Here is a 25097-nt window from a genome sequence, read left to right as displayed (position 1 = left end):
AATAATTTAAACGAGAATCCAGTGATCAAGTCCTTAGATCTTGTTTATTCTATCTTCTTGGCTATTCAATTTTTTAAACGAATTGGATTGAAATTATATTACAATAACAACAAACTCGAAATAACATCTATATTTTCTTATCCTCTTTTTTCTTTTAAACGCAACAAATAAGCAGATACAGACAAAATGTCTAAACACGAAATAGCAGCCGAGCACGGTCTCTCAGGCCATGATCAAAGTCAAGGTTCATTAGATGGTACAACATACAATAATGGTACTGCAGGTATATCAAAATCATCTGTTGGCGGTCCATATCAATCTGGTGGTGGTGGACCAATGGCAAGATTCATTACACCAGGTGGTAATCCAATAGATACTTCCCAACCTGCTTTCCCAGTTTTCCATAGAAAATTCGCTAATCCTGCTCCATTGGGTTTATTATCGTAAGTGTCTGTCGTCATGCGGTATGGCAAATTGGTTCTTCCATTCATTCACCGTACCTTAAAATACACTTTAAACGTACATCCACCATGTGTCTGCTTTACTTCCATCCCCGCATCCGGGAACATAGATTCCTGATAACTCTCTTCGTACGAACACCATCATACCTTGATTTATCACCATTACTATTCACATTCCTATTACTTAGCGATAATCAGCTAATTATTTGTCCCAAAATGACAGTTTCGCAACCACAACACTTGTTTTATCTTTCTACAATTCATCAACAAGAGGTGTAACCGTACCAAACGTCGTCTTGGGTATGACTTTAGGTTATGGTGGTTTAGTCCAATTGATTGCAGGTATTGAAGAATGGGCATGTGGTAATACTTTTGGTGCTGCTGCTTTCTCAACCTATGGTGGTTTCTGGTTCTCCTTCTCTTGTAAGTTAATCTTCAACTTTGTATTTATCATATTTTTACTGTGTGTTATCATGTTCAAGTCGCTGATATATTATTCTGATACATCGACAATCAGGTCTTTACATTCCTCAATTAGAGATTTTAACTGCATATAAAGATCCTACAATGCTCTCAAATGCTTTAGGTCTTTACTTAGCCGCTTGGGGTGTAGTCACAACAATTTTCCTTATTGCCTCTTTGAGATCTTCAGTAGCTTTGGTAACTGTCTTCTTCCTTCTTTGGATAACTTTCTGGCTTTTGTAAGTATAAAGTTTTCATGTCATGTTCATCTTACTGCTCTGTACTGATTAATACCTGATGGCTTTAACAGAGCTGCTGGTGAATTAGCTGAATCTCCCAAAACTCACAAAGCAGGTGGTATTGTTGGTATTGTAAGTTTTACTTTTCACACTTCATCTACAACATACGTTGTACCTTGTTGACGATTCACGCACGTTATTTCCCTTTATACAGTTGACCGCTTTCGCAGCTATGTATACCGCTTTAGCAGGTATGCTTACGAAAGAAACTTCATATTTCTTACTTCCTGTTGGAGATTTATCAAAATCAAGAAACTAAACACTTTATCCCTTACCTTTGGAGAAAAATATATAATTGGAATTGTGTGATTATTGTTGATAACATCTCCCAATCAGTCATAACACATGCAATCTCTTTTTTTTTGTCTTTTTATGCTATCATGTTTTGTCGAGAATGGTCATTTAGTCATATACTTTTTATAAATCAACGTTTATATGTATGTTTTAAGGGGTTAATGTCAATCAGATTAGTAGTTTCAATACCGAATGTATGAAAAAATGAATATGTAAACAAACGAAACAGAGTAAAAACCATTGCAGTACCGCGATCTGTTGGCGAAGTCCCCATGATTTGATCCTTTGCCTCACCCCCTATACTAACTTTTGCGCTAGTAAGAGAATTCACATTATATAATAGGAATGATCGCATATCGATTCTCGACTTATCTCCATTATTTCTATGTCATCCAAAGCGATTGAAAAGCTTTCCGTTTTATTGTTCTATATTTCAAATATAAAGGTAGAAGAGAGGCCGAAAGATTATTGTCTTGATAAGAACTAATTCAACGATTCGAGAGTATTAAATCTTGAAACTCGAAGAAAGTTGAATTGACCGGGGATGATCAAGGTTTGTAATAGACAAGTTCGGAACGAAGAGTTGGAAAAGGACAGGAAGGAATCGAAATGAAGATGAAGAGGAGGCGTGATGATTGGATGATGTACAATACTATCCTTTCTTGAATCCACCTCCTTTTTCCAGTCTAAAAGAGGCAAGAAAAATCATGTTAACACATTGTTTTTTTGTTTTTTTGTTTTTTTTTCATGATATCTTTAGATGGGAAGATCAGATGTAAGGGAAGTTTGGACCAGCAGAAATAGTTTTCATGAATGAAGAGGGGAAATTATGAATGATAGGTAAACACTTACCCCAATTTCTTCCTCTCATAGAACGCATCAACTCTACTGGCACCCATCTACAAAAAGATTGTAATGATATAGAAGTCAGCGTTTTGCTCGCACTTATTGAACGATGGACGATAGTGATTGTGTGGATCTCTAAAACAGATGATTTGAGGTAGAATACAATAACTTACATTAATAATTCTCGGACAACCATCTCTATCTTTCTCTAATCTTGTACATTCCGTACAATAATAAGCATCCGAAATTGCTATACAAGCACAAAAATCATAAGATAATATGTTAGCTCGTCATACATCACTTTGTATTGATTTCCAAATTTAAAAAAAGGTTAAAATTCACTTACCAGGCGATGAACATATAATACATTTACCAGCTGATGTACCGACTATAAGGGGAAAAAAGGTAAATGACAATAGTCAATATCGATATACCCTTGATTTTGATTAACTATTATTCCTACACTCACATGAACATTCATCACATATTCTAACAATAGTCATAGGTCTAACGTATGAATCGCATATTGGGCTATATGTTAAAAGAGGGAATAAGCAGGAATATCTTAGTATTACAAATTATATATAGATAAAAAAGAATTCGTTTAATCAACTAAAGACTTACCATTTACCATCACATTTCTCACACATACGACCTATAGCTATTTACAAGGATATGAGATTAATGATATAGTCATCGACAGATTTGGTCAACCGATCGAAAATATCTGAAATGGCTAAGAGAAACAGTTAGGAGATGAGACTTACCAATACCAGGCTGTCTACGACACATGAGTAAATCTGGGTGATGTTTAGACTACATACATTAATTTAAAAAAATCAGCATTCTTCGCGATTTTCCCTTCATGAACGAATTTGCTTTTTGTTTTCCAGGATTATCTTGAGGATAGCAGAGTGTAGTGATGAGCTAGTTAGCTTAAATGACTTACCATTTTGTGCTAAATCTCTTCCGAGTTCGAGTTTTTCAGTTGTGATTGTATTTTAAGCAAGTTCCGAATACTACTGCTTTGTGTTCCTCAAAAACCTAATATCGGTTTGCTGTCCTGATCGTCTATCCAAAGAAACGAAGATTGAATTAAGATAAAAATGAGAAGGAGCTATCAATTAAGATCTACATGAATAAGCACAAGTATCAATGTTAAGATTAATGTTCAAGGTGGCCAAAATGTCGAAGGAAACGAACGTAACGAAAGTGCAAAGTGGCAGATTGATTATGTAATCAAAATTTTTATTCAATTTGGTCAATCAGTAAAAGTCCTCTTTCTCCCCTTCTTTATCTTCCCCCTTCACAATCATTGCAGCCTTTTCGAGGTGACAACAGCGTGCATATAAACATATCTCCACATTCGTGGAGATGTATATCGCAACTTGTAGCTAACGGTATTTCAAATAACATTTCATCAATAATAATGTCGTAATAATAATATAATATAGTGTAAAACATGAAACGAAAAACAATAACAATCAATAATAACAATCCAATTTGTAACGCTATATCACGAACGGTAAGTGTTCTTTGTTCATCTATCGTGGTGAGAAACTAAGAAAATGTATAAGCAGAATATATACAAATCGTTACGATGCTCTAAGTGTGGTATGATTATCTTCCATCCCCTTTTCTTACTAAATGGAGGGCCGTCTCTAAAACCTTTCTTTCCCACTACAACAATGATCATAACTAAAAAAACACATCTAATTCTAAAGTTTAACAACATCCATTCCAGCACTTGTATGTGAATGATTATTTGATGTAGAACCTTCTTGACAAACTTGAACTGAATTTAACCATTTATCTTTTAATGCTTCATCAACTGACCATCTCGTTTTTGGATCAGGATCCAACATATGTTTAATTACATTTCTACATTCTCTAGGTATCAAATTGTTCAAAGGGGCAGGTGTTGGTGGTTTTTCAGTTGTACCATCTCCTTTGTATGTTGAGAAATAAGTTTGGAAAGTTGAATCTGACGTTTTTGCTACTCTCCAAGGTAATTCCTGGAATTGCATACAATAAAATACGATTGCTGCTGCCCATACGTCAACTAATCGAGCATCGTATTCTACATTAAGAGTGAAACATCAGTCTTTGTTTGAACTGCATATGATAACAGTGAGGTAAAGGTCAACTCACCTTTATGATCGAATAATTCAGGAGCGATATAAGGTTCAGATCCACATAAACCTTTTGACAGATGTGTCTTCTTTTCCCAACACATTCTGAAAACATCAGAGACACCAAAGTCGGTAATCTACCAAGGGCAAAGAAGTCAGCTTTTGAAAGGATCAAAATGATTTATGAGCAATATTACTCACCTTAACATGACCTCTGCCATCTAATAATAGATTTTCAGGTTTGATATCTCTATGAGCTACACCCATCGAATGTAGATATTGAATACCTTGTAAGATTTGTTTGAATGTGCATTCAACTTCTCCTGAAGACATACCACCTTTTTTGATTGCTGCGTATAAATCTCCACCTGGACAATATTCCATAACTTCACACCAGTGATGTGATTCATCTTGAACCAAATCAACAGTTTCGACAACATTGATATGATGTAAAGTTGATGAGATACAGAATTCCGATGTTAATTTTTTGACATAATCTTTTTCAGTTTCATTCTTTCTTCTTTTTCTGAATTCTTTCACTGCATATAATTTTTCTTCACGTCTATCCCATTTATGTGCTAATCTGACGACTGCTGTAGCACCTTTTCCTATAGCAGCTTTATCACAGATACCATATTTTTTTAATAATGACGCTGTAGATCCATTATCACCTCCACCAGCTTCAGATCCTGCTTTGGTTGAGGCTCTATCGGATCCTTTTTGTGATCCATTGGCAGATGCCTTTCTACTCATTTTAGGTCCATTGTCACCTAATCCAACAAGATCTTTAAGTGTGAACTTGTTACCTGAACTACTGGTAACTTCTTGTTTATTGGCTACAGCGATTGGTTGGCCACCGACCAACGCAACTGGCTTTTCTTTTCCACCCATTGACCCATGAGAAGCTGATCTACCTGACGCTTTCCTTTGTAACCCTGGCGCTGATATTGGTGGAGTAGAAGCACCATTCTTTCGGTCTGTGGGTGGTTGAGCATGAGGATCCTGACCAGAATTTTGTCTTCGGAAACTTGGTGCTCTTGAAGGGGGCCGTGAATGATCTGAATCAGAGATATTAGCAGGTGGAGTTGAAGGAGTCAAGGGTGGCGATCTAGTTGCGTCTCTACTAGGTGGGTGAGGTGATCGACTTCTTGGGGAGTTGTGACCGCTGGAGGAGTGTTGACGGGATACATCGACAGAGAGGTTATCGTAATGATTTTGAGCTGAGTGAGCTCTAGCTTCAGCTTGAGCCTGAGCCTGTGCATGAGCAGCAAGTTTTGCTTCATGTTTTGCTTCGTTGGGATGGAACATTTTATGGAGGAACGATTTCTTGGGTCCATGTTCACCTAACATTGCAGGTTTGCTTGCATTTGAATGAGCTCGACCTGGACGTGTATGGACATCTGAGTGTTTCTCGTGACCGTGATGGGAACCAGCATAAACGGAAGCGGATGAATTGGCTCTAGACATTTGAGCAGAAGTCATGCCGCTAGCAGAGGCAGGAGGTATGTTCATAGAATGTCCTGGAAGAGGTGAATTGGTGGTTGATGGGAGGGGTCGGACTGTGAATAAAGTACAAAACGTCAGTGATACTTCCTTTCGATTAAGGGAATTGACACAAGTGTAGATCTAGGAAGTTTGACTCACAATTTGGGAAAGGGAAAGAAGCATCTGGTAAACCAGGTTGAGGATGATGAACTTTTGGTGAATCTGTGCTACCTACAGTAGCCATACTTGAACTTAAAGGTGGTACTGCGAGGTGATTTTGCTCATATGTAACACCGTTATTCAATGACTTATGTGCTGAATCACTTGCACCAAGCGGTGAAGGATGATAATCTGATTTACCATGTTGTAAAGTGGATAAATGATGCTGATGGGATGGTGGACTGATAGGTTCAGCTTCTGAATCGGGTGTCGAATTAGGTGGTGAAAGTGAAGGGGTACCAATTGAGTGTTGATTGGCAGATGAAGGTGGTTTAAGATTATCAAGCATATATGGTAAATCTTTGACATTTACAATTTTGGTTTGAGCCTGAGCCTAAAAGAAATGACATGAACAACAGATTAGTAACGATGCGATTTCACTAGCAAGTAGGAAGTCTCACACTCACTGTCTTCGTATCATCCGGAAGACCCTCCTCATCTGTAGCTTCCGGTATCGTACCTACACCATGACCGCCATTTATCGAAGGTGCCGCTGACATATTTGTTCGAGTGTGTTGGTGAGTAAAGAGTCTATAATTTGAGTGGATGTGGGTGAAGGGGTTTATATGGTCTAGATTTTAGCTGGATTTCGAGCTTATAGCTGAAAATTGGTGACGTTTGGTCGAGTAGAGTTAGTTGACTAATAACTCTTATAATCACACTAATGTGCGCTTCTGGTGTTATAAACTATCCACCATGATACACGTCCTTGACGATTTCACTAATTATGGGTTGTAGAGTAAAGAATGCGGCTATGTGCTATGCGGGACGTGCTAATTTAGGTCGACGATACTATCTATATACCTTGATTGGTTATAGCTAAATACCAAAATGGACGAAATGGATGCAAGCACAACGATCAACGTCGGATCAAATAGATGGATTTGTAAATTGATTGTTGTGATTTAGGTTGTTTGATATGACGATGTGTCGTAAATAATTGGGTATTATTAGGTATTGATGAGTGGCGAGATGTTGAAAAAGCGTAAATAGGTAGATACCTTAAGTTAGCGTATTTTCCTATAAGCAAATCGACCAGCGACGCGAAATGAACATGAGTTTTTTTTTTGATATGGTTATCTTGTCCAATTCTACCAACTGGAAGATATCTGGTATTTATAACAACGTCGAGTAGTGCTCGAAACGTTTAGATCATATATCCATTGTTTCCCAAAACCCTTTCAAGTTCACTCCAGATTATGTGAGAGGATGAAAGGTTCTTGAGTGTAACTCACCTGATATATAATCTTTTCAACCTTTATATTCTATGTATGACAAAACCTTAACTCTTATAATGATTGAGTATGATTGTGGTGTGAACTATTTATTCGATGCCAAAGAAAAATCGTGAAAATGTTTGATCAGCATACGAGTATATTTTAAAATGAGATGACAAATATCCCCCTTAATGCATTGAACCTGAACCTGAACGCAATGACATCCAACACTCTTTTTGTCTTGGTACACCAAACTGCCCTCCTTTGGATTCATTGATTCATATGCATTTCTTATCTTCAAAAACGTTTCTCTAGTGAGATCCAAGTTGAATGATCAATACTCACGTTTGTTATCAAGATTTGATGGTAGAGGGTTGCTTGTGCGTGATGTGATGGTGAGTTTATAGCTTAGAGGTGAGATTTGGATTTATAATCAATGAAGATCCCTTTCTAATTTGAGGTCTTGATTGAGTAGGATGTTATGAAATTACGAAGGTGATCTCTTGGTATATGGCGATATGAGATTTGATGGTGTGAATGCTTTGATATGCTGAGATGCTATGTATATAGTATAGTAAGTATGGTTAATTAAAATGCCTCATAAACAGATTTATCTGATGAATTTGGTATATAAAATCGGCTGACACATAAGCAGTTATGAAGATGTGATGTATGGTGGGGGAAGTTACTGAATTATGTTAAACTAGGGACGATTCCAGCTTGAATTGCAATTTAATTAGAATTCTTTGTGATGAAGTGTAATAGCTAATTACGAAATTTCGTATTTGATTCCCGTTGGATACAGGTTTTCAGCATTAATTACAAATTCGTTTCGATGGTTTCTCTAATCAAATTTACTGTAACCAAAAAATTGCTCCTCAATATTCAGGCACAATTGTGAGGGGGATTTGTACGTTATTTCATCTCACTCCCCCTCCACTATTATTCTTGCATAAGCAGAGAGAAAAAAAAAAAACACCAAGGAGTCTCAGAAAATATACGAAGCTACCCAGACGAAAATAGAAACTCGTGTGTACTCGTATGATGCTAAGGCATTGACGATGACGAGAAGAATGTACAGTGTCAGTTATCTAGCCAGACTAAGCCTAGCATGTTGGTTGAGTCAAGTACATCATGTTGCCCAAGTATCTTCTCTTGATGACATGCATCTACAGGCTCGTTTTGCCTATCTGAAAGATAAAAATAACTCGTTTTACGAATACGATTTTGTAAAAGTCGATCACGGGTTTCTTTAACATGAAAGACCGTTGTCAATTATTACGAGATTTGCAAAGTACTTTCCATTCTTTCGCCATCTGCATAAGGATTCTTTTACCGGCATTCAGCTACAGTTATCGTTCTTCATCTACAAATACAGCTTCTCACCACTTGAATATTTGATGTGAACTTAATATTCGACGTTGCTGACGTCTGTCTAGTAGTGATGCATGTTCAGGAGGTTGTTTAGTTGATATAAGGGTACAGCAAAACGATGAGATCATTCTACACAAACGTGACGTCGCGCAACTAACCTAAAACACTGGCCTTGATAGACGAGTACTTATTTCAGTTGCTTTGGATTGGTCGAAAATCCCTCAAACCTACAATCACACGCAAAACGCTATAACCGGAAAATGATCCTGGTGGCAAAGCAACCCAATATCTGCTTACATGGCTACCACGTGGACTCTCAGACGCGAGTGGCAGGAAAGAAAAATCAAAAATCAAAAGTTAGAAAAACAAAAACACCAAAAACCATAACACAGCATTTCACAGCGAGACCGAGAACATTAGCGAAGAGCGCGATAGAACAGGACATCTTGGCACTTTCTGCGCAGGTAGTTTGATCAAATACAGATGCATCATCGTTGAAGAGAATGAGAGCAGACTACTTCTACCAAACGTCATATATAGCACAGCTTACTTGGTCATTGAAAAACAAAAAGACAAGCACGGACTATCGCCACGAATCCTTCGGTGAAATACATTAACAACAACAACTGTCCTTCATATAAACCAACTTTGTAGATTGTCTTTCAACTTGATACGTATCCTTCTCATCACTTCAAGCACTCATCTCATACCTCAGACAATAACAATTGATTGTATCTTCCAACGGTCTGATCTTCTTCTACAGAACAATAGTATAATAATAACAGCAAGAACAACATCTAATTACAACATTATCATTAAAGCAATAAATAAGAGATAAGCCAACATTTACTTTTGTTAACCGGACCAGTCGACAGCGCATCTTCAATTAAAAATGGAAAAGTTAAAAAACGTATTCTCATCCACGTCGTCATCGGCTACAGCTAAACTCTCAAAAGCATTCAAATTCAATGGTGATCATAATATACTGAAAAGAACGAATACCAATGGATTAGGTAGTGGTGGTAATCCATTTTTGGATGGTCCTAATTTAGAAGAGGTAAGTAGGGATTATCTGCTCACTATGTCTATCTATGGTAGGGTTTGTGAAACACATCATACATTTTAGCTCTACGTCCCTTCGCATATAATCATTACATATTTGGGGAGGATGAGACATGTTCGAGTCACCTTATTTACTATATGAAACCATAAGAGGCTGATTCTTCTTTCACTTTATCAATCTATCTCCTCTCATCACAATTCTATCCATTATCTTATTATCTACATGGAATTTACGCGATCATGGTGATATATATGACTTTTCGTAATACCTATTCACAACAACAATCATGAACATTGTAACATTATCCGAAAAACTGAACGACAAATTACAACAGCCCTCTTTACCGAGAGCTCATCTAATCCTGCATGTAGTAGCTGTAAGTTTGATATGATTGCTTCTGCATTAGGATTGATCAGAATTAACGACAAAACATTCGATCTCATAGATTTTCTTTGCGTTCTTAGCAATATGTACAATGGGTGCTGTAGCGGGATATCAAGCAAAATGGTTGAAAGTTTGTAAGTTTCGCTTTACCAACGACCATCGATATCACGAAAACCACCATGCTAATTTGATATCTGCCTTTCTTCGTTTCTGTCTTCATCGTTTAGCCGGAGGAACCGGTTTCGTGATTTTCCTTTTAATACTCGCCTTTCTACTTTCAGCGTTCTTGATGGTGGTACCAATAGTTTATGATAGGTATGTTGCATCCCTTCTCCCTTTGATACCAAAGCTATGAAGTCTTGAGCTGAAAATACAATACAATGCAAATAGATGGGATAGATTGAAAAGACCCGCCCAGTTCCTGAATCAAACTAGATCAACATTCATCTTGCATGCTTTTGGGACGTTTTTAATGTTATTATGTTCCTTCATTGTAACCATAAGTGGTGAGTTGTATATTACCTTATACGATATAATCAATGGTGAAGGTCTGTTGCTGATATGTCATTTTCTTTTTACTGATCAGCATGGACAGCAAAAGGTTGTAAAAATGCAGATAATGATCCTCATGCGGATTTAGGAGATAGTTATAAAGATGGTCTAAAAGATTGGTGTACAACTAAAAAAGCTTCAGCTATATTTGATTGGTTTTCTTTTGGTGCATGGGCAGCTTTATTAGTACTTACAACTTTAATATTCCGTAAAGAAAGACAAGAAAATAGAAGAAGAGAACCATCATTTATACCACCTGAATCAAATGGTGTTTCGTATTCAACAATTTTAGCTAATGATGATGAAAGATATGCAGATAAAGGTACAGAAAATTATGGTTATTCAAATTCAAATTCTGCTCATAATCAAAACCCGGAACAAAATCGAAATGGTAATGCATTAAGTAGACCTAGTGTTGATGCTTATGGTGCATTTGATGGTGATATGCCAGGTGGTAATGTACCATCCCACCAGAATAATACCTCAATATCCTCATTTAGTGGTTTAAATGCACAAGATAATGGGAATGGCCAGAGTAGAACAATGCAATTGGCATATAATGATCCTTGTAAGCCTCATCCCGACTATGCTTCTCCTTCAGTCGACTGGAGAATTCAAGTCCACGGTATCAAAGAATTAAGAAGAATGCTGATACTCTGATTTGATAGATGCTCAAATTCGAGCGTCTCTGCAATCTGGATATGCTCCTCCTGCTCAGCAACAACAAACTCAACAATTATATGGTAATGGTGGTTTACCTAATCCACCTTCATATGGTGGATACAGATAGGAAATTAAAGACATCCAAGAGATCATTGTCTATCAGAATAGTATGGTCAATGCGGTTGTTTCTTGGTACTTTAGATAAAAGGAAGAAGGAGACAGAGAGATGATCCCTGATCAATTTAGTAACGACATATAACGAATCTTTCTCATGACTGATTACACCAACACGGACGTTCCCTGTGATACATTCTCGAAATATAGAAACACATGTGAAGTGTAAAATCTGTTTCATAAACATATAACAATGTATATTGTATATCCTGAACAAGGAAATGACTTGGCCTGCAAATTTGAATCAACAAGTATTCAAATCTTAATATTCCATCAAGTGACATTTCTTTTTATTTGTTCGTTACTTATAAATGCTACAATAAATTGGTCGAATCCCTTCATTTCCTTTTCTTTTTTTTTGGTGCTTAAACTTTCTTTTCAAGTTCATCAGCGGCATCTCTAGCTTTACCTGCAGCTTTACCTAAAGCATGGTTTGCATTAAGTCTTGCTGATTCAGCACTTTCCTTTACTGCTTGTGAAGCTGATCCTGCTTTTGAATCGATTTCTGATTCAGTTGGTGTTCTGTCGTCTGAAATTGACAGAATGTAAAAGTCAGACTTTGTTCACACGACAGTAAAATACCCATATACAACATAGTAGAATGAGATGTAAATGTACGTAGTAGTGCAGACGAGTATAAGAGTTTAATACTTACAGGCTGTGCCTTTAGTACCGTCAGAAGCACTTTGAGCAGAATCTAAGCCTGAAGCTAAAGTTCTACCAACTTTTTTGTTTACCTATATGGACGTATTATGAATTTTAGAATAAGAATACTCGTGTTATTCTTTTTATCTTGAATACTTGGAAGATATGAATTAAACTCACGGCATCAGCAGCATCTTTAACCGAATCAGTCAATGTTTTTTGTCTAATTACAGAGGTTGATAAAGCTCTGTAAGAGATTCTTGCTGAAGCGATTGGGAATGTTGAAGTAGCTCTGAGGAAAGACATTATGAATCAAGTTTTTGTTTACTATTTCCTTGACTTTTGTATAGTGAACGTTGTTAGTTGTTTATAAGTGGGAAAATTCGAAAAATGGGAAGAAATGCAAATGCATACATAGAGATATGTATATATTTATACATCCAAAACTGAAGCTTTGGAGTGTTGTGAATATCCTTTTATGTTCGGTTTGTCATAATTAGTTACAAGTGACATGACCTCATACAGCATCACTTCATGTGAAGATGATATCCCATATCTTTTGAGCAGAAGATATTCTAGTTGGCTACATGCATATTGAGGTGGGAGTGTAGACAGAAAAGTATTACATAGGTCTGAAATTCCAACAAACCTAGGCCTGACTCTGACTCTTGAACGGTAACTTTCGGAAATAGGCTGCTGCATAAGTATGATATGATATGATATGATATTTGATATCTATCTATACAACGTACTGTAACGTCATTTCACCGTAACTTGGTGTTACAGTAAAAGTGATGTGACGTCATTCCCTGAAGTGTAAAAGTACTAGTGTTTAAACTGGGCTGATCAAACAAAATACGTTAATTCCCCTTTTAACTGGTTTAACTGGTTTAAGCCGAACGTGTCGTGTCGTCAATCACAATAATTCCATGCTAGCAGTGTGACCAGTCAGATCAATCTATTTTAACTTGATCTTCATCTCTTCTTTTTTAACTTGTTTTCATAATAACTAAATTCAATACTGTTATCAATCAAATCATATACAATGTCTATATTTCAAAGCGCTCTTGCGCCTTTCTCTGTAAAAGGTTTTTACCTTATAACTTGGGCTACTGCTTTAGGTACAAATGTCTGGAACACTCTTGTAAGTGTTTCGTGGAATTTTATCATTTCTCTCTTATCGATCGATTGAAAGATCTGCATTATGGCATCATCGTATTGCCTTATTCATTGACAAATCACCTCAAATCCTGCTCTACGTTTTGATTGGTGACCATTTGACTTACATTCATCTTGCAACTTTCAGTCCGGATACAGAACATACAAAACTTTACCTAGACAAACTTTCGGTACTTTACAATCAAGATTGCAACCTTTATACTTCACCTTCACTTCACTCGCTACTGCAACATTAATGTTAACTCACTTCTACTTCCACAGCGATCTTATTTCTTCGCCGAAAGTACCCCCACATTTCACTAGTAGCCCTGAGGGCCAACAAGCTTTGTTGATTATTGGATCCTTCGTTCCTCAACTGCTCAATCTCCTTGTGGTATCTCCTCTAGCTTCAAATGTCATGTTCGAAAGACACAGACAAGAAAGAGTTGAAGGTAAAGAATACGATGAACCAAACGTGAGTTTCTAGTTCCACTTTGCCACATCTTATCAGCGGTTTTTTCTCCTTAGCCTTTATAGGTATATACTGCCAACATGGTAGGAAGGGTATTTATTCTCTCCCGGCATCAATTGCAATATGTATAGGGATTCACATCGGAAAATGAATTCATATATTCTGCATTACCGTTTACTGACTCCAAACATTCGCATTTCATTTTATAGGTTTCTGAAGATCTCCAAAAACTCAACAAGAAATTCTCAATCTACCACGGTATCGCTTCAGCCTTAAACACTATTTCATTCTTAGGTTTAGCCGGTTTAGGTTTAGCTGTCAGTCAATAAATCGGTCTTAAACCAATTAATTGGCGAGCCGACTATAGAAAGAAGGTGATATGACGACGTTCAAGGAGTATTAGACAGAAGTTTAGTATTAAAAAAAAAAGATGAAAGAAAAAAACAAAGAAGAGATTTTATTGCGGAAAACAATAGGTAATTATATATTCATATAAGTGATTATAAATAATCACTTTCGATTCGTTCTACTTTATATAGTTCATATCTGCAATTAACGATATATTTTTTGTTATGTCATGTTATTTCATAATCAATTGGGACAGAATGTTTTGTTTGCTTGAAAAAGATCACATATAGTAGTCAACTATTCTACTTGAGAAAAGAAGTGAAATTCGATGAAATCTCTTTTACTCGATTAATATCTCACAACAAGTTATTTATTACTCTTCTGGTCAACCGGAACAAGGCTGTAACTTAGTTGAGATTTATTCATTATTCATTATTGACTACATACTACAATACGTACTGTAAGTAAACCCCCAAAAATTGATTAAATTAAAACAAGTCACAATACGTTATTGACGAGATTAAAAGTGAAAAGTGACCAGGTCTTCAAGACGAAAAGGGGTGAATCATCTGAGATGTAATAGTAATCGTAATGCCAATAATTATGAGTGTCATCTAGATAATGTGATTGATAAGCTGCAACAGTTCGGTAGATTGACACACCAAAGAAAGATATATAGATTAAAATTGTAGGTGACAGTGTAAGATGTAAGATTTTTGATGATGATCCAACAACAAAAAAAAATGAAAACCGTGCATTGTCCCTGTTTTTAAATGGTAGTGAAAATCTACATCATGAAATATCGATTTCGATTTAAATTAGAATTTAATTGTCATGATCTAGTTTCATTGGTTCCTGCTGTTGTAGCTGTGCCGGTTGTAGATACCGGAGGAGTGGCGTTAGCGGTAGAAGTAGGTGTTGGTGGTAAAGGCGAAGTTGATTTATTGATGTTGTTGGCTGGTCCATTCGAGGAAGAAGTTTGGTTTGTTGATGCAGGGGCGGGTGAAGCACTTCCATTTTGATATGGTGATCTAGCTAAGTGACATAACAATCAATTCTTATCAGTATGTAAGATCCTGGTAGATCATGCTAATATACCAAAGATGCTGTGAGTAGAAAATGATAAGGGGGAATACCATTTGACTAACCTTTATTCTGACCTCCGACATTCCCAATATTCTTACCTATGCCAACTGGCACGCCTAAACCCATTGTACCCAAACCGCCCATACCCATACCCATACCCATTCCTACACCCATTCCAATTCCCATACCAAATAATCCTGTTCCAGGTTGTGCAGTTGAACTTGCTAAATAATCAGCTAGGCTAGCAAATCTACTATTCGGGTTTTGTCCTGGACCTGATGTATTTGATAAAGGTCGATTTATAGAAGTAGTTGGATTCGAATTTGATCTTGGTGGTCCTTGTTGATTTTGTTGACTATTCGAATTTGTACCATTACGATCAATGTTATTAGTCTGAGACGCTGAACCTGCTGAATTTGATCTGATAGGTCCATTCAGATTGCCATTTATATTTATTACATTACGTCCTGCTTCAATTATAGTTGGCGATCTCTTTACAGTGTTCATACCTGTTGCTGTTGTATTTGTCGTACCTCCCGAATTTGGTTTTCCTGGTATGCCACCTCCAATCGTCGATGCAGTTGCAGATGAAGATAGAGGATTCTGATTATGCGTTAAACCCAATGAAGAATTATGATTATTATTTCCCAGCGTGGGATTATGGGATAAAGTCGGTATACCACTTAAAGAGCTTGAGGTCTTAGGTGAACTACCATCTTTTCTATTCTGATTGATATTACCATTTATACCTCTACTCCACAATCCAATAGGACTTAACGGTTCTTCTTCAGGCGATTTCACCTTTTGAGCTAAACCGATTAATGAAGAATCTCGTCTAGGTCCACCAGTGAAAAAGTCTGATGTGGTCGGAACTGTTCTACCTTCTCGCCGCTGAACAGGCTGAGTCTGATTTTGAAGCTGGTTTTGACTTTGATTCTGAATCTGAGGGGCTGTCGACTGTTGGGAAGGTGGATAAGGTTTAACACCAGCTGCATTTACTATGCGGGGTGGATAAGTGGTATGGGAATTGATAGGGGTATGTTGCTGCTGACTATGGGTTTGTTGCTGCTGAGCGGATTGGGAGTGGTTTTGCTGCTGGGTTACGATATTCTGTCGAGGTTGAGGAAGTTCATGTGCTTGTTGTGTCTGTGGGTACGAATAAATTGTAGCTCCTTTCAAACCTTGCGACGACTGTCCTGCATTATGATACTGCGACGAAAACATTGCTGGCGAGTTATGACGGTTTGTTTGATACTGTCGACGGTTTTGCTGTAAATATAAGTCTTTAGTCAGCGAATTGTCTTCCTTACAAATTTGGTAGTCTGCTTGAGGAGGAGAAACACCACGTTGGCAAAAATTTCATCACATGATAAGAGATTTCTCAGACATGCTTGGATGACACGATTGAAGTATAGCGACCCACCTCCATCAAAGTTAAATCATTTATCACATCGTCCCTATTCAGCTGATTAGGAGTAGCCCCAGCAGTCCAGTCAAATGCTCTAATTGTCGATGGTTGACCAACTTTAGGGACGGGTTTCACTGCGATTGACATCGGAGATCAGTCATATCACTGTGCAGGCGTAATAGTATGTTTATTTGTATGAGGAATTGAACTTACCGATACGAGGTGTCTCAATTTCATTTTTCTCCCTAGCCAACCTACGTCTCTTGGACCAAGTCTGCTCAAATTCATCCCAATGCAATCTATCTCGATCTTCCTGTATTTTCACAATGAAACCGTATCAGTATTTTCGCAACCATATTTATCTTTTTCCTCAAAACGCATGGTTTACTTACGGTCCAAGATGACCAAATCAGGTGTTTCTCTGATTCCCTCACACGCTTCAATTCCCCTATCGTCTGCTGATGTCTACGAGAAGCGACCTCGTGCAATTTTTCTCTTCTACTACTTAAAGTCTTATATAGATATTGTAAAGCGGGATGAGTACCTATATAACGAAACAGCAATTATTCAGTCAGTATGATGCTTGTTGGTAAGATGAAATGAAAAATTGTACATACCATTCAAGATCATTTCCTCTTCTGCAGCAGCTTCTTCCATTCTCTCAATATACAACCTATCTCTCAGAGCAGCGAATTTCAGTTCTAGCATTACCAACGCACGCATCGAAGCTGAAGTGGGCGGTGGTGCATGAGTCGAATGAGAGGATTTTCCGTGAGTTGGTACAGTCAGATATGCTGGTAAATCTATATTTTATTCACATTTTCTCATCAGTTTCGTATATATCTCGACTAGAAAAGCTATGTATTGGGCTTACCGGCAACCTCACGATCCTCAACCTCCTCTTGTTCTTGTTCACCTTCATCAATCTCCTCTTCCGCAGGTGGGTTGTTGGTATCCTCGTGTTCCATAATTTGAGGTTCTTCGACTGCTACTGCGATTTCTACCATGGGTTCCACATCAACCTCATCTTCATCGATAACGATTTTCTCTCCCATAGGCTGTTCTTCATTCTCCTCATCGTCGACATCATCCTCTTGCCCTATCTCGTCTTCCGCTGGAGATGGATCTTCTGTAGAATCCTCTTGAAAAGCATTGTCATTATTGGCTTCTGATTTCTGATCTTGCTCTTCTAAGTTTTCGTCCGCGACTCCTTCTAGTATACCTTTCTTGTCGTCTAAAGATTGGGTCTCTCTTTCTCCATCTTCTAAATCGTTGAGAGGATCAGCTCTCATGGTTATATCGCCATCTTCTTCTTCATTCGCTTCTTCAGCATCTACATTTGCGTCATTGTCTATGTCTGCAACTGCTATCTGAGGCTGGAGTAAGGGTTTAGGTGATTCTTGTGGTGAAGATAATATTGATTTATCACTTGGCGGTGGTGTCAAAGATGCTGTTGAAGCCTGCGAGCCTCCTCTATTTTGTCAATCGATCGGCAAGATTAGCAATTTGAGTTTAGGGGAAGAAGCGAGGAAAGAGGAAATTTCTCTTAGACTTACCTAGAAGTTGGAAATATAGGTTGTCTGATTTTACCTATATTACCATTCATTTCCTCTTCGTTTTCATCACTATCATCGCTATCATCAATGTCATCGTGATGGTTCTGCTGTTGTGGTATACCGTCATGTTCTTCCTCTTCCTCTTCTTCTTCTGTTAATTCACTATCCTCATCGCCTATTTCATCTTCTTCATCCGTTAATGGTAATGTTGAACTTGTAGCTGGACTTCTCATTTCCCCTTGTATATCATCAACACCTAATTCACCATCTTCGTTACCTTCTGTATTTCCTAGGTGTCTCGATAGGTTGTTCCCACGAGCTGAGGAAGATGGTGAAGATAACGGAGAAGAGGTTTTTCTTGGTGCCGGTAGTTCCGGTATTATATTCGTTGTACTGTCATTCGGTATCGCTGCCGGAGTAGGTGTAGTTGGTTCTTCATTCATCATAGGCTGTAAAACAGGTGCTGGAGAGTTTATAGACATGTTGTGTAAGGTTACGAGAGATTAAATATGATGATTATAGGACGCGCCGATAAAGGCGATATTAGAATACTGGTTTGATCGGTTTTCAGCTGCCAGCTATGCAAACTTATCAGACCGACGTGAGGCTGTTGAGTTGGGTATCTCGAGGTGATATGGTCTACGAATGGTATGTTTGACAGCAGTAAGATGGTCAAATACTAAATGATATGAAAGATGGGCCAAGTGATGAGCCAATATGATAAATGATATGATATTTTACTCTTAGTAGCTGTAACCGGATTTACATTACAGTGTAAATACAAATATACAAATACACTAACAAAACGTCACTACTTTCCCCCATTCTACTTTATTATATCGTACACCCATTTAACCTTATTCCTTAACCCCTATACGCGCTACCGGCCTTAAGCGACAATCATCCACGTGCATCTTACAAGTGGCATTCAAGGTGGGCTCAACTTTCTATGAAGCTGTATAGATGATAAGATATCTATGCATAGGTTGCATTTATTGATACAAATGATTGGAAAGGATGTGATAGAAAATAGAGAGAAGGGTATTTTGCGGTTGTTGGAAAGAAGGAAAAAATCTATACAAGGTGAAAAGAAGAATTTAATCTCCTCGTAGTTTTTGTACTCGTTTTAAAACTGAATCCTTGGCGGGATCTATCATCAAAATAGCAATGAAACGAGTTAGCTTATCTGGTCTGATTGCAATGAGTGATATAATCTCTAACATGAATATCCAATTCTTAGCAGCAATATTTCTGAAATCAGTGATCTGCTCCGAGCTATTATTCTAGCCCTCCTCCCATTCAATCTCCCTAGGTAAGCAAAACACTTTCTTGTCTTGGTGAGAGCCTGAGGTTCACCGCTACCCTCGAGATGTAGTTGTTGAACTGATCTTCCGTCTCAAGATTTCGATATACCCAATTTCTATTTCACCCTGATATCCTCCTTGATAAATAAAGTAAAAACGACGTATTTGAATAACACTTACCATAAGGATGTTCTTTACTTGGAATTTCCAATAAAGCAGGAAAAGCAGCTTGATATCGATCTACTGTCGGTCTTATCTTTTCGGCCACCTATGAACGTTTAAACGGTTAATTAAATAGAGCTTGGACCATGTATTACGATTAAAGTCTATGAGTTTATCCAGAGTGAGGTGGATAGGTGAATGAATTACATACATGTTGATTTATAAGTAATATAGCTACGTCTTTACGTTCTGTGAAATCTTGAAAAGCAGATTCTATCACACTTGTTTGGGTTTCTGTTATGTCGCATAATGATTAAGATTTAGTTTGGTTACATATACGACTTCATGTATGTATTTCCTGGAATGGAGGAACATGACTATTATAGGAAATGATGATGACTGGACTTCACTCACTAGCATCGACAATCAAGAAGTTCTTCTTTTGATTTTGGTCAACATGACCTATACCAGCTAATAATAAACCAGTTACGGAATCCTATTTGAATTGCGTTTGATATTAGCGGAATAAAGAATAGATATAATCAGACATTGATGATTTTGCTATAGACATACCTCATCTCCTATCACAGCCAATAAATTTCTATCTTTAGGATTTGAAGTAGTAGCAGCCATTTTGTCGTTGAGTTATGTGTATTTATAAAAGATAAAGGAGAATGAGAGATGATGATGATGATGATGTAGCATCAAAGCTAAGATTCACGCTGGATAATCTCGGCTCAGTTATACGGCGATCTCCGCCTTCTACTTGGGATGCGGGGTAAATCCAATTTCGATGAAAGTTGTCAACATTACAAGAAGACCTCTATAAGAGCTTATATGCCCTCATATAAAGCAGTAAAAGAGCAACATCTCTTCAGACGACAGCTATACTCGAAAGAACTGAGAATTCTGGCGTGAAGAAGAGAGCTAGCCATAATGACCTATGAAGATTTGACTGTTTCTGAACTCATAGGAAAGGCTTATGCTCGAGCTCTTCCTCCAAAGAAGGTTAGTCAATAGTTTGCGACTTCAGGCATTGTATAAATGGTTATACTGATAATTGTATTTGATAGCTTATCAAAATCATCCAGACAAGAATCAACAGTCTTAATAGCAATGAAGATATTCAAGATGTAATAGCTGGTATGTATATCATTGAACTTCAACCCTACCAAATTACATAGGCTAAAATTGCACAAAAATTAGGTGCTATTTTACCATACCTTTTACCTTCTCCGCCTTCATTAATACTATCATACCTTTCTCAATTACTCAACTCGAATTTGATCACTTCAAGAACGATATTCATTCGTATATTATTCTATATACATGATCATGGATTACCATCTATAACGTCAATAATATCTATATTCAACATACTGTCAACTAATTTGACGGGTCTAGATGAACCTATCCCATCATTATTATCAGCTCCTTCTAAGATGAACATTACGTCTCAAATACCTGATGTAGGTACATCAGCTTCAGGCTCAGGTTCAGCTTCGAACTCAGCTTCAAATGTAGATCAACGTCAGATATCCACATCATTCTTGATACTTCCTCTTTTACGATTATGTTCAAGTAATTCACAATCAACGTCAACTTCTATACCAATGATAGGATCTCTGATCACGTATCTGAGTAAAATCGTATCTATACTATCAACTTATCCATCACCTTCGTTAGATGTTGGATTGGAAGTTGGACAATTATTATCAAGTTTACCTGAAGAAATTTCATTACATTTAAGAAATAATTTAAGCGGTTTAATGACTGATTTAGATAATCAAGATTCACTTAATTCCTTACAACAAACACAAACACAAATACAATCACAACAGATAGATCAAGATGTTAATGGTAATGGTAATAATATTCAAATGCAAACTTCATCAAATCGGCCAAATATAACCCAAATTGGATATAATAAATTACCTTTAAAACAGGGATTAACATTATTTATCGAATGGGCTAAAAGGTCAACGAAGCTTTTAAGAGGTGAAGATAGCCAGCACAAGCATGGACAAGGGAATTCATTGAAAGGGATTTGGATTACAGTATTGAAAGTTGGCAAAGAGTTCACTTACGACTCGGATGAACTTTTAAAAGTGTTATTAGAAATTTCGATACAAAATTTAATACAGTCAAATGTGGACAGTTCAGATGCAGCTGAAAACTGGGGAATTCTAATTGAACAGATATGCGAACTGGTCAGTTGGTGGAAAACCCATTCTGAAGAAGTTTCACCTTTTCCAGTGAGTTGAGGATGAAGCTTTACTTCAATAATTTAGATCAACCGAGGTAGTAGCAACGTCGAGCGGGATGAAATGTGCTGATTTTTTGGTTGGTTGTACTAGAACGACATTGTCACTCCCTTATCCTCAGTCTTCCAATTACTTTTACCATCCATGCAAACATTTTCCGAACAACTGACTCAGAAGTACAATACTCTGACACAGCATGCTGAGAATGAAGATGAAGGTAGCACATTTACTCCTCTAGAAGGGTGGTACGTACGGAATCTCCTACTCACTGTGATAACGAAGAACTATACAGACTAACAAGTTATAATTTCTTCAGGAATCTTCTACCACTACAGGAAACTTTGATATCAAAATTTGTCCAGCTAGGGATATTGACTCGTGAAGAAGCTAGTACCGTAGGTCCAGGGATCAATATTCATGCATTTACACCTGGTGAATCGTTGATTGTGAGTTATGTCTATTACCTGTTCTTATCGCAGTATAAACTGATATACCTTTTTTTTTTCGATCAAGAACCGTCTATCATTCGAATCACACTCACATTTACCGCCTTTAGTACATACCATACAATATTCATTTGGAGCATCTCTAACGTTTAGTAATGATTTAATACAAATTATAAGGTCTTGTCCTGCTTCGCAACCACCTGAAAATCTATTCAATTATATATCTTCACTACCTGGCTTATTGAATATACTACAGTTACACATAAATCCTTTAGATATATTAGATATAATGATAAGTCAATTATTGAATTTAGGTGTAGATGAACAAAGTAGAAATGATGATCCACAAAATAGTTTGACTAGATTTGGTGAAGGTGTTGCTCTAGTTGAATCGTTTGTTAACCATTATCATGTGAGCTTATTCAACTTATCGAAAAACATGAATCAGTTAAAGCTGAATAATCTCATTTTTATTTACTTTTTCAGCTACCTTTACCTCCTTTACTTGAAGATGCTAGACGTACAGAGAACTATAATAATTTACCAGAAAAGCAAAAAGAGTGTATGAATGGTTGGGTAAAAGCTATTGTAAGTTTTTCTTATATTCACAATCTCAAACTATCAAAAATATTTATAAATCAGCGGGAGAAGCTGAGCATCATGAATGATTGAATTGAAATACAGTTCGGTTCAGATGGTATTGAAGATGCTATATTATTAGCAACATCACCGCAAGATTTATATACAATATCTGCGACTTTAATTGAACAAGCTATCTTAGCTGTCATAGCAAATCAAATTGATTTAGATACTTTACATAGTGGTTTATCATACTTTTCACAACCTTTATTAAGTTGGTGTTTGGGTGGTGTAGTTTTCTGGTTATGTAAAGAAATTACAAGGCAGGGGTAAGTCGATACTTGTTTTGCGAAATATCAGTGTTGAGGTCCACGATAAGCGCTAATCATTGAAATCTCTTTGATATACAGCTTATTATCAGCGATTCACCTAATAGTACTACAAGATTTGATTTTAGGTCATTCATGTCCCGAATCCTTGATACGTGTAAACCTTAAACCACTAAAAAATCTACTCAATTCAAACGATTTAAAACCTGTATTTGAATCATCAAATTTTGATATTGAAGGTGTCAAAGCTAAACTTGATTCTATCACTGGTTTCAATGTTCAATCTATCGAAAATTCAGGTTTGACAACTACAATCCATAGTCTATCACAGCCAGTACCAGCAATACCCAATGGAAACAATATCTCTTTATTCACTTCAAATCCCAACGCAAATTTGACAGATACTATACGAATGATCAGAGATACTCCTTCAATTGAGTCTCTACCTACAGGTTGGGAACGGTCTTTATTAGATTCATTGAGTAGGGAATTATCGTTAAGAGGTGGTTCGAAAACACTAGAATTGATTATGAGTGAAATCAGTAATATTGCTAGTTTATCATCAATACCTTCAACACCTAGCAATTTGGTAGGTTTTATACCTATATTATTGACGTTTAACAACTTGAGACAAAGCGACAGATGTCAAAATTGTTTATTAGAAACATTGATTGATACGAATTGGTTAACAAGTTATATATCGAATTCGCCATCAACAACTCCGCCACCTTCATCGTTTCTGATATCTCAGATAATTAAAGAATCGTTATTATTACATTCATCAATTTACCCTACACATTCAACGGAATATCTAGTTTTAAACTTGTTAGATGAGTTTGAAAGTTTACTATCTAAATCAGTGTTATTAGAGGATTATAATAGTGATATTACTATGAACGGAAAGAAGAAGAGAAAATTCAATCAATATAGTAAAAAATTGTATACCTCACAAAGGGATTTTGTAGAGAATATCATAAAGTACTTAAGGGATGATGAGGGGTTAAGGAGTAAGAGTGGATTGAGTGGGTTGAACAAGTTAGATGATTTGTTGTAATAATACTTTGTACTGAATTGCCATTACGATACGAGTATGTCAAATCGTTGCATATTGTCCATACTTGACGATACTATATTGCAATGCGTCGCAACTACAATTGAATTTCAACAATTATGCTTGCATATAGGTTTTTGCTGAACTGCTTTGCGAACAAATTGGGCTAGAATAGGCTAGTTGACTGGGACTGACTGCCTGGGCGAATGCCAAGACCCACAACAATCCTTGACCAACTGATAAACGTAAGCCCGACTCAGTTCATGCCCAGCTAATAAGATTAGTTCATCAAGGTATATTTATACACCTACCCCTATACATACAGAGTAATATCCACAGTACTCAAAATAAACTTTCCCGAAGACCTAAAGGGATTCGGACGGATTTATTACGATCATAAAGACAGGATTCAGTCGTAGTATTCCCAATTAATACGAAGAAAGCAATCTCTGAGGTAACCTTATGTCTCGATCGCGTAGTAGAATGCTTGAAGAGAAAGATGCAGAATAGCCTCCGGAGTACTCATGAAGCTAAGATTGATGAATGAATAGATATTACGGCAAATCATTTACAGTAATCGAGTTAGAGCATCTGGCTGTTATCATCATCATCGCCCCGAGAAGAACCCTGAATTTAATCGGTTTTGACATGACTCCTATACTCA

The 25097-nt window shown here is 37.0% G+C and overlaps 9 protein-coding genes across 9 annotated transcripts; 4 read left to right on the top strand and 5 right to left on the bottom strand.

Annotated features, from left to right (window-relative positions):
* Positions 1–186: 186 nt before the first annotated feature.
* L201_006262 (uncharacterized protein) lies at positions 187–1481 on the top strand (the record flags this gene model as incomplete). Its single annotated transcript, XM_066221984.1, has 5 exons — positions 187–443; positions 685–884; positions 979–1162; positions 1234–1294; positions 1377–1481. The coding sequence occupies 5 exons, from the start codon at positions 187–189 to the stop codon at positions 1479–1481; spliced, it is 807 nt and encodes a 268-aa protein (XP_066078081.1).
* Positions 1482–2168: 687 nt separating this feature from the next.
* L201_006261 (PHD finger-like domain-containing protein 5A) lies at positions 2169–3154 on the bottom strand (the record flags this gene model as incomplete). Its single annotated transcript, XM_066221983.1, has 7 exons — positions 2169–2202; positions 2369–2415; positions 2536–2612; positions 2709–2750; positions 2832–2893; positions 2987–3023; positions 3130–3154. 7 exons carry the CDS (start codon positions 3152–3154, stop codon positions 2169–2171), a joined length of 324 nt encoding a protein of 107 aa, XP_066078080.1.
* A 926-nt stretch (positions 3155–4080) lies between these two features.
* On the bottom strand, positions 4081–6698 carry L201_006260 (uncharacterized protein; the record flags this gene model as incomplete). The annotated part of the gene is made up of 5 exons (XM_066221982.1): positions 4081–4442; positions 4514–4631; positions 4696–6053; positions 6139–6532; positions 6606–6698. 5 exons carry the CDS (start codon positions 6696–6698, stop codon positions 4081–4083), a joined length of 2325 nt encoding a protein of 774 aa, XP_066078079.1.
* A 2983-nt stretch (positions 6699–9681) lies between these two features.
* Positions 9682–11578, top strand: L201_006259 (uncharacterized protein; the record flags this gene model as incomplete). The annotated part of the gene is made up of 7 exons (XM_066221981.1): positions 9682–9846; positions 10187–10228; positions 10298–10370; positions 10464–10551; positions 10627–10742; positions 10823–11356; positions 11457–11578. 7 exons carry the CDS (start codon positions 9682–9684, stop codon positions 11576–11578), a joined length of 1140 nt encoding a protein of 379 aa, XP_066078078.1.
* Positions 11579–11990: 412 nt separating this feature from the next.
* L201_006258 (uncharacterized protein) lies at positions 11991–12576 on the bottom strand (the record flags this gene model as incomplete). Its single annotated transcript, XM_066221980.1, has 3 exons — positions 11991–12154; positions 12281–12362; positions 12451–12576. The coding sequence occupies 3 exons, from the start codon at positions 12574–12576 to the stop codon at positions 11991–11993; spliced, it is 372 nt and encodes a 123-aa protein (XP_066078077.1).
* Positions 12577–13315: 739 nt separating this feature from the next.
* Positions 13316–14229, top strand: L201_006257 (uncharacterized protein; the record flags this gene model as incomplete). Its single annotated transcript, XM_066221979.1, has 3 exons — positions 13316–13414; positions 13577–13903; positions 14110–14229. The coding sequence occupies 3 exons, from the start codon at positions 13316–13318 to the stop codon at positions 14227–14229; spliced, it is 546 nt and encodes a 181-aa protein (XP_066078076.1).
* Positions 14230–15080: 851 nt separating this feature from the next.
* On the bottom strand, positions 15081–18780 carry L201_006256 (uncharacterized protein; the record flags this gene model as incomplete). The annotated part of the gene is made up of 8 exons (XM_066221978.1): positions 15081–15283; positions 15397–16603; positions 16758–16876; positions 16956–17055; positions 17135–17286; positions 17360–17545; positions 17617–18215; positions 18299–18780. 8 exons carry the CDS (start codon positions 18778–18780, stop codon positions 15081–15083), a joined length of 3048 nt encoding a protein of 1015 aa, XP_066078075.1.
* A 615-nt stretch (positions 18781–19395) lies between these two features.
* On the bottom strand, positions 19396–20397 carry L201_006255 (V-type ATPase, F subunit; the record flags this gene model as incomplete). The annotated part of the gene is made up of 5 exons (XM_066221977.1): positions 19396–19448; positions 19783–19870; positions 19976–20058; positions 20179–20260; positions 20338–20397. 5 exons carry the CDS (start codon positions 20395–20397, stop codon positions 19396–19398), a joined length of 366 nt encoding a protein of 121 aa, XP_066078074.1.
* A 303-nt stretch (positions 20398–20700) lies between these two features.
* Positions 20701–24436, top strand: L201_006254 (uncharacterized protein; the record flags this gene model as incomplete). Its single annotated transcript, XM_066221976.1, has 9 exons — positions 20701–20772; positions 20838–20907; positions 20971–22019; positions 22122–22273; positions 22345–22474; positions 22542–22886; positions 22961–23062; positions 23159–23382; positions 23464–24436. 9 exons carry the CDS (start codon positions 20701–20703, stop codon positions 24434–24436), a joined length of 3117 nt encoding a protein of 1038 aa, XP_066078073.1.
* Positions 24437–25097: the final 661 nt, after the last annotated feature.

This window comes from Kwoniella dendrophila, chromosome 8 (assembly GCF_036810415.1).
Source record: "Kwoniella dendrophila CBS 6074 chromosome 8, complete sequence".
Classification (NCBI taxonomy): domain Eukaryota; kingdom Fungi; phylum Basidiomycota; class Tremellomycetes; order Tremellales; family Cryptococcaceae; genus Kwoniella; species Kwoniella dendrophila.
This window is presented reverse-complemented; position numbering and strand designations above follow the sequence as displayed.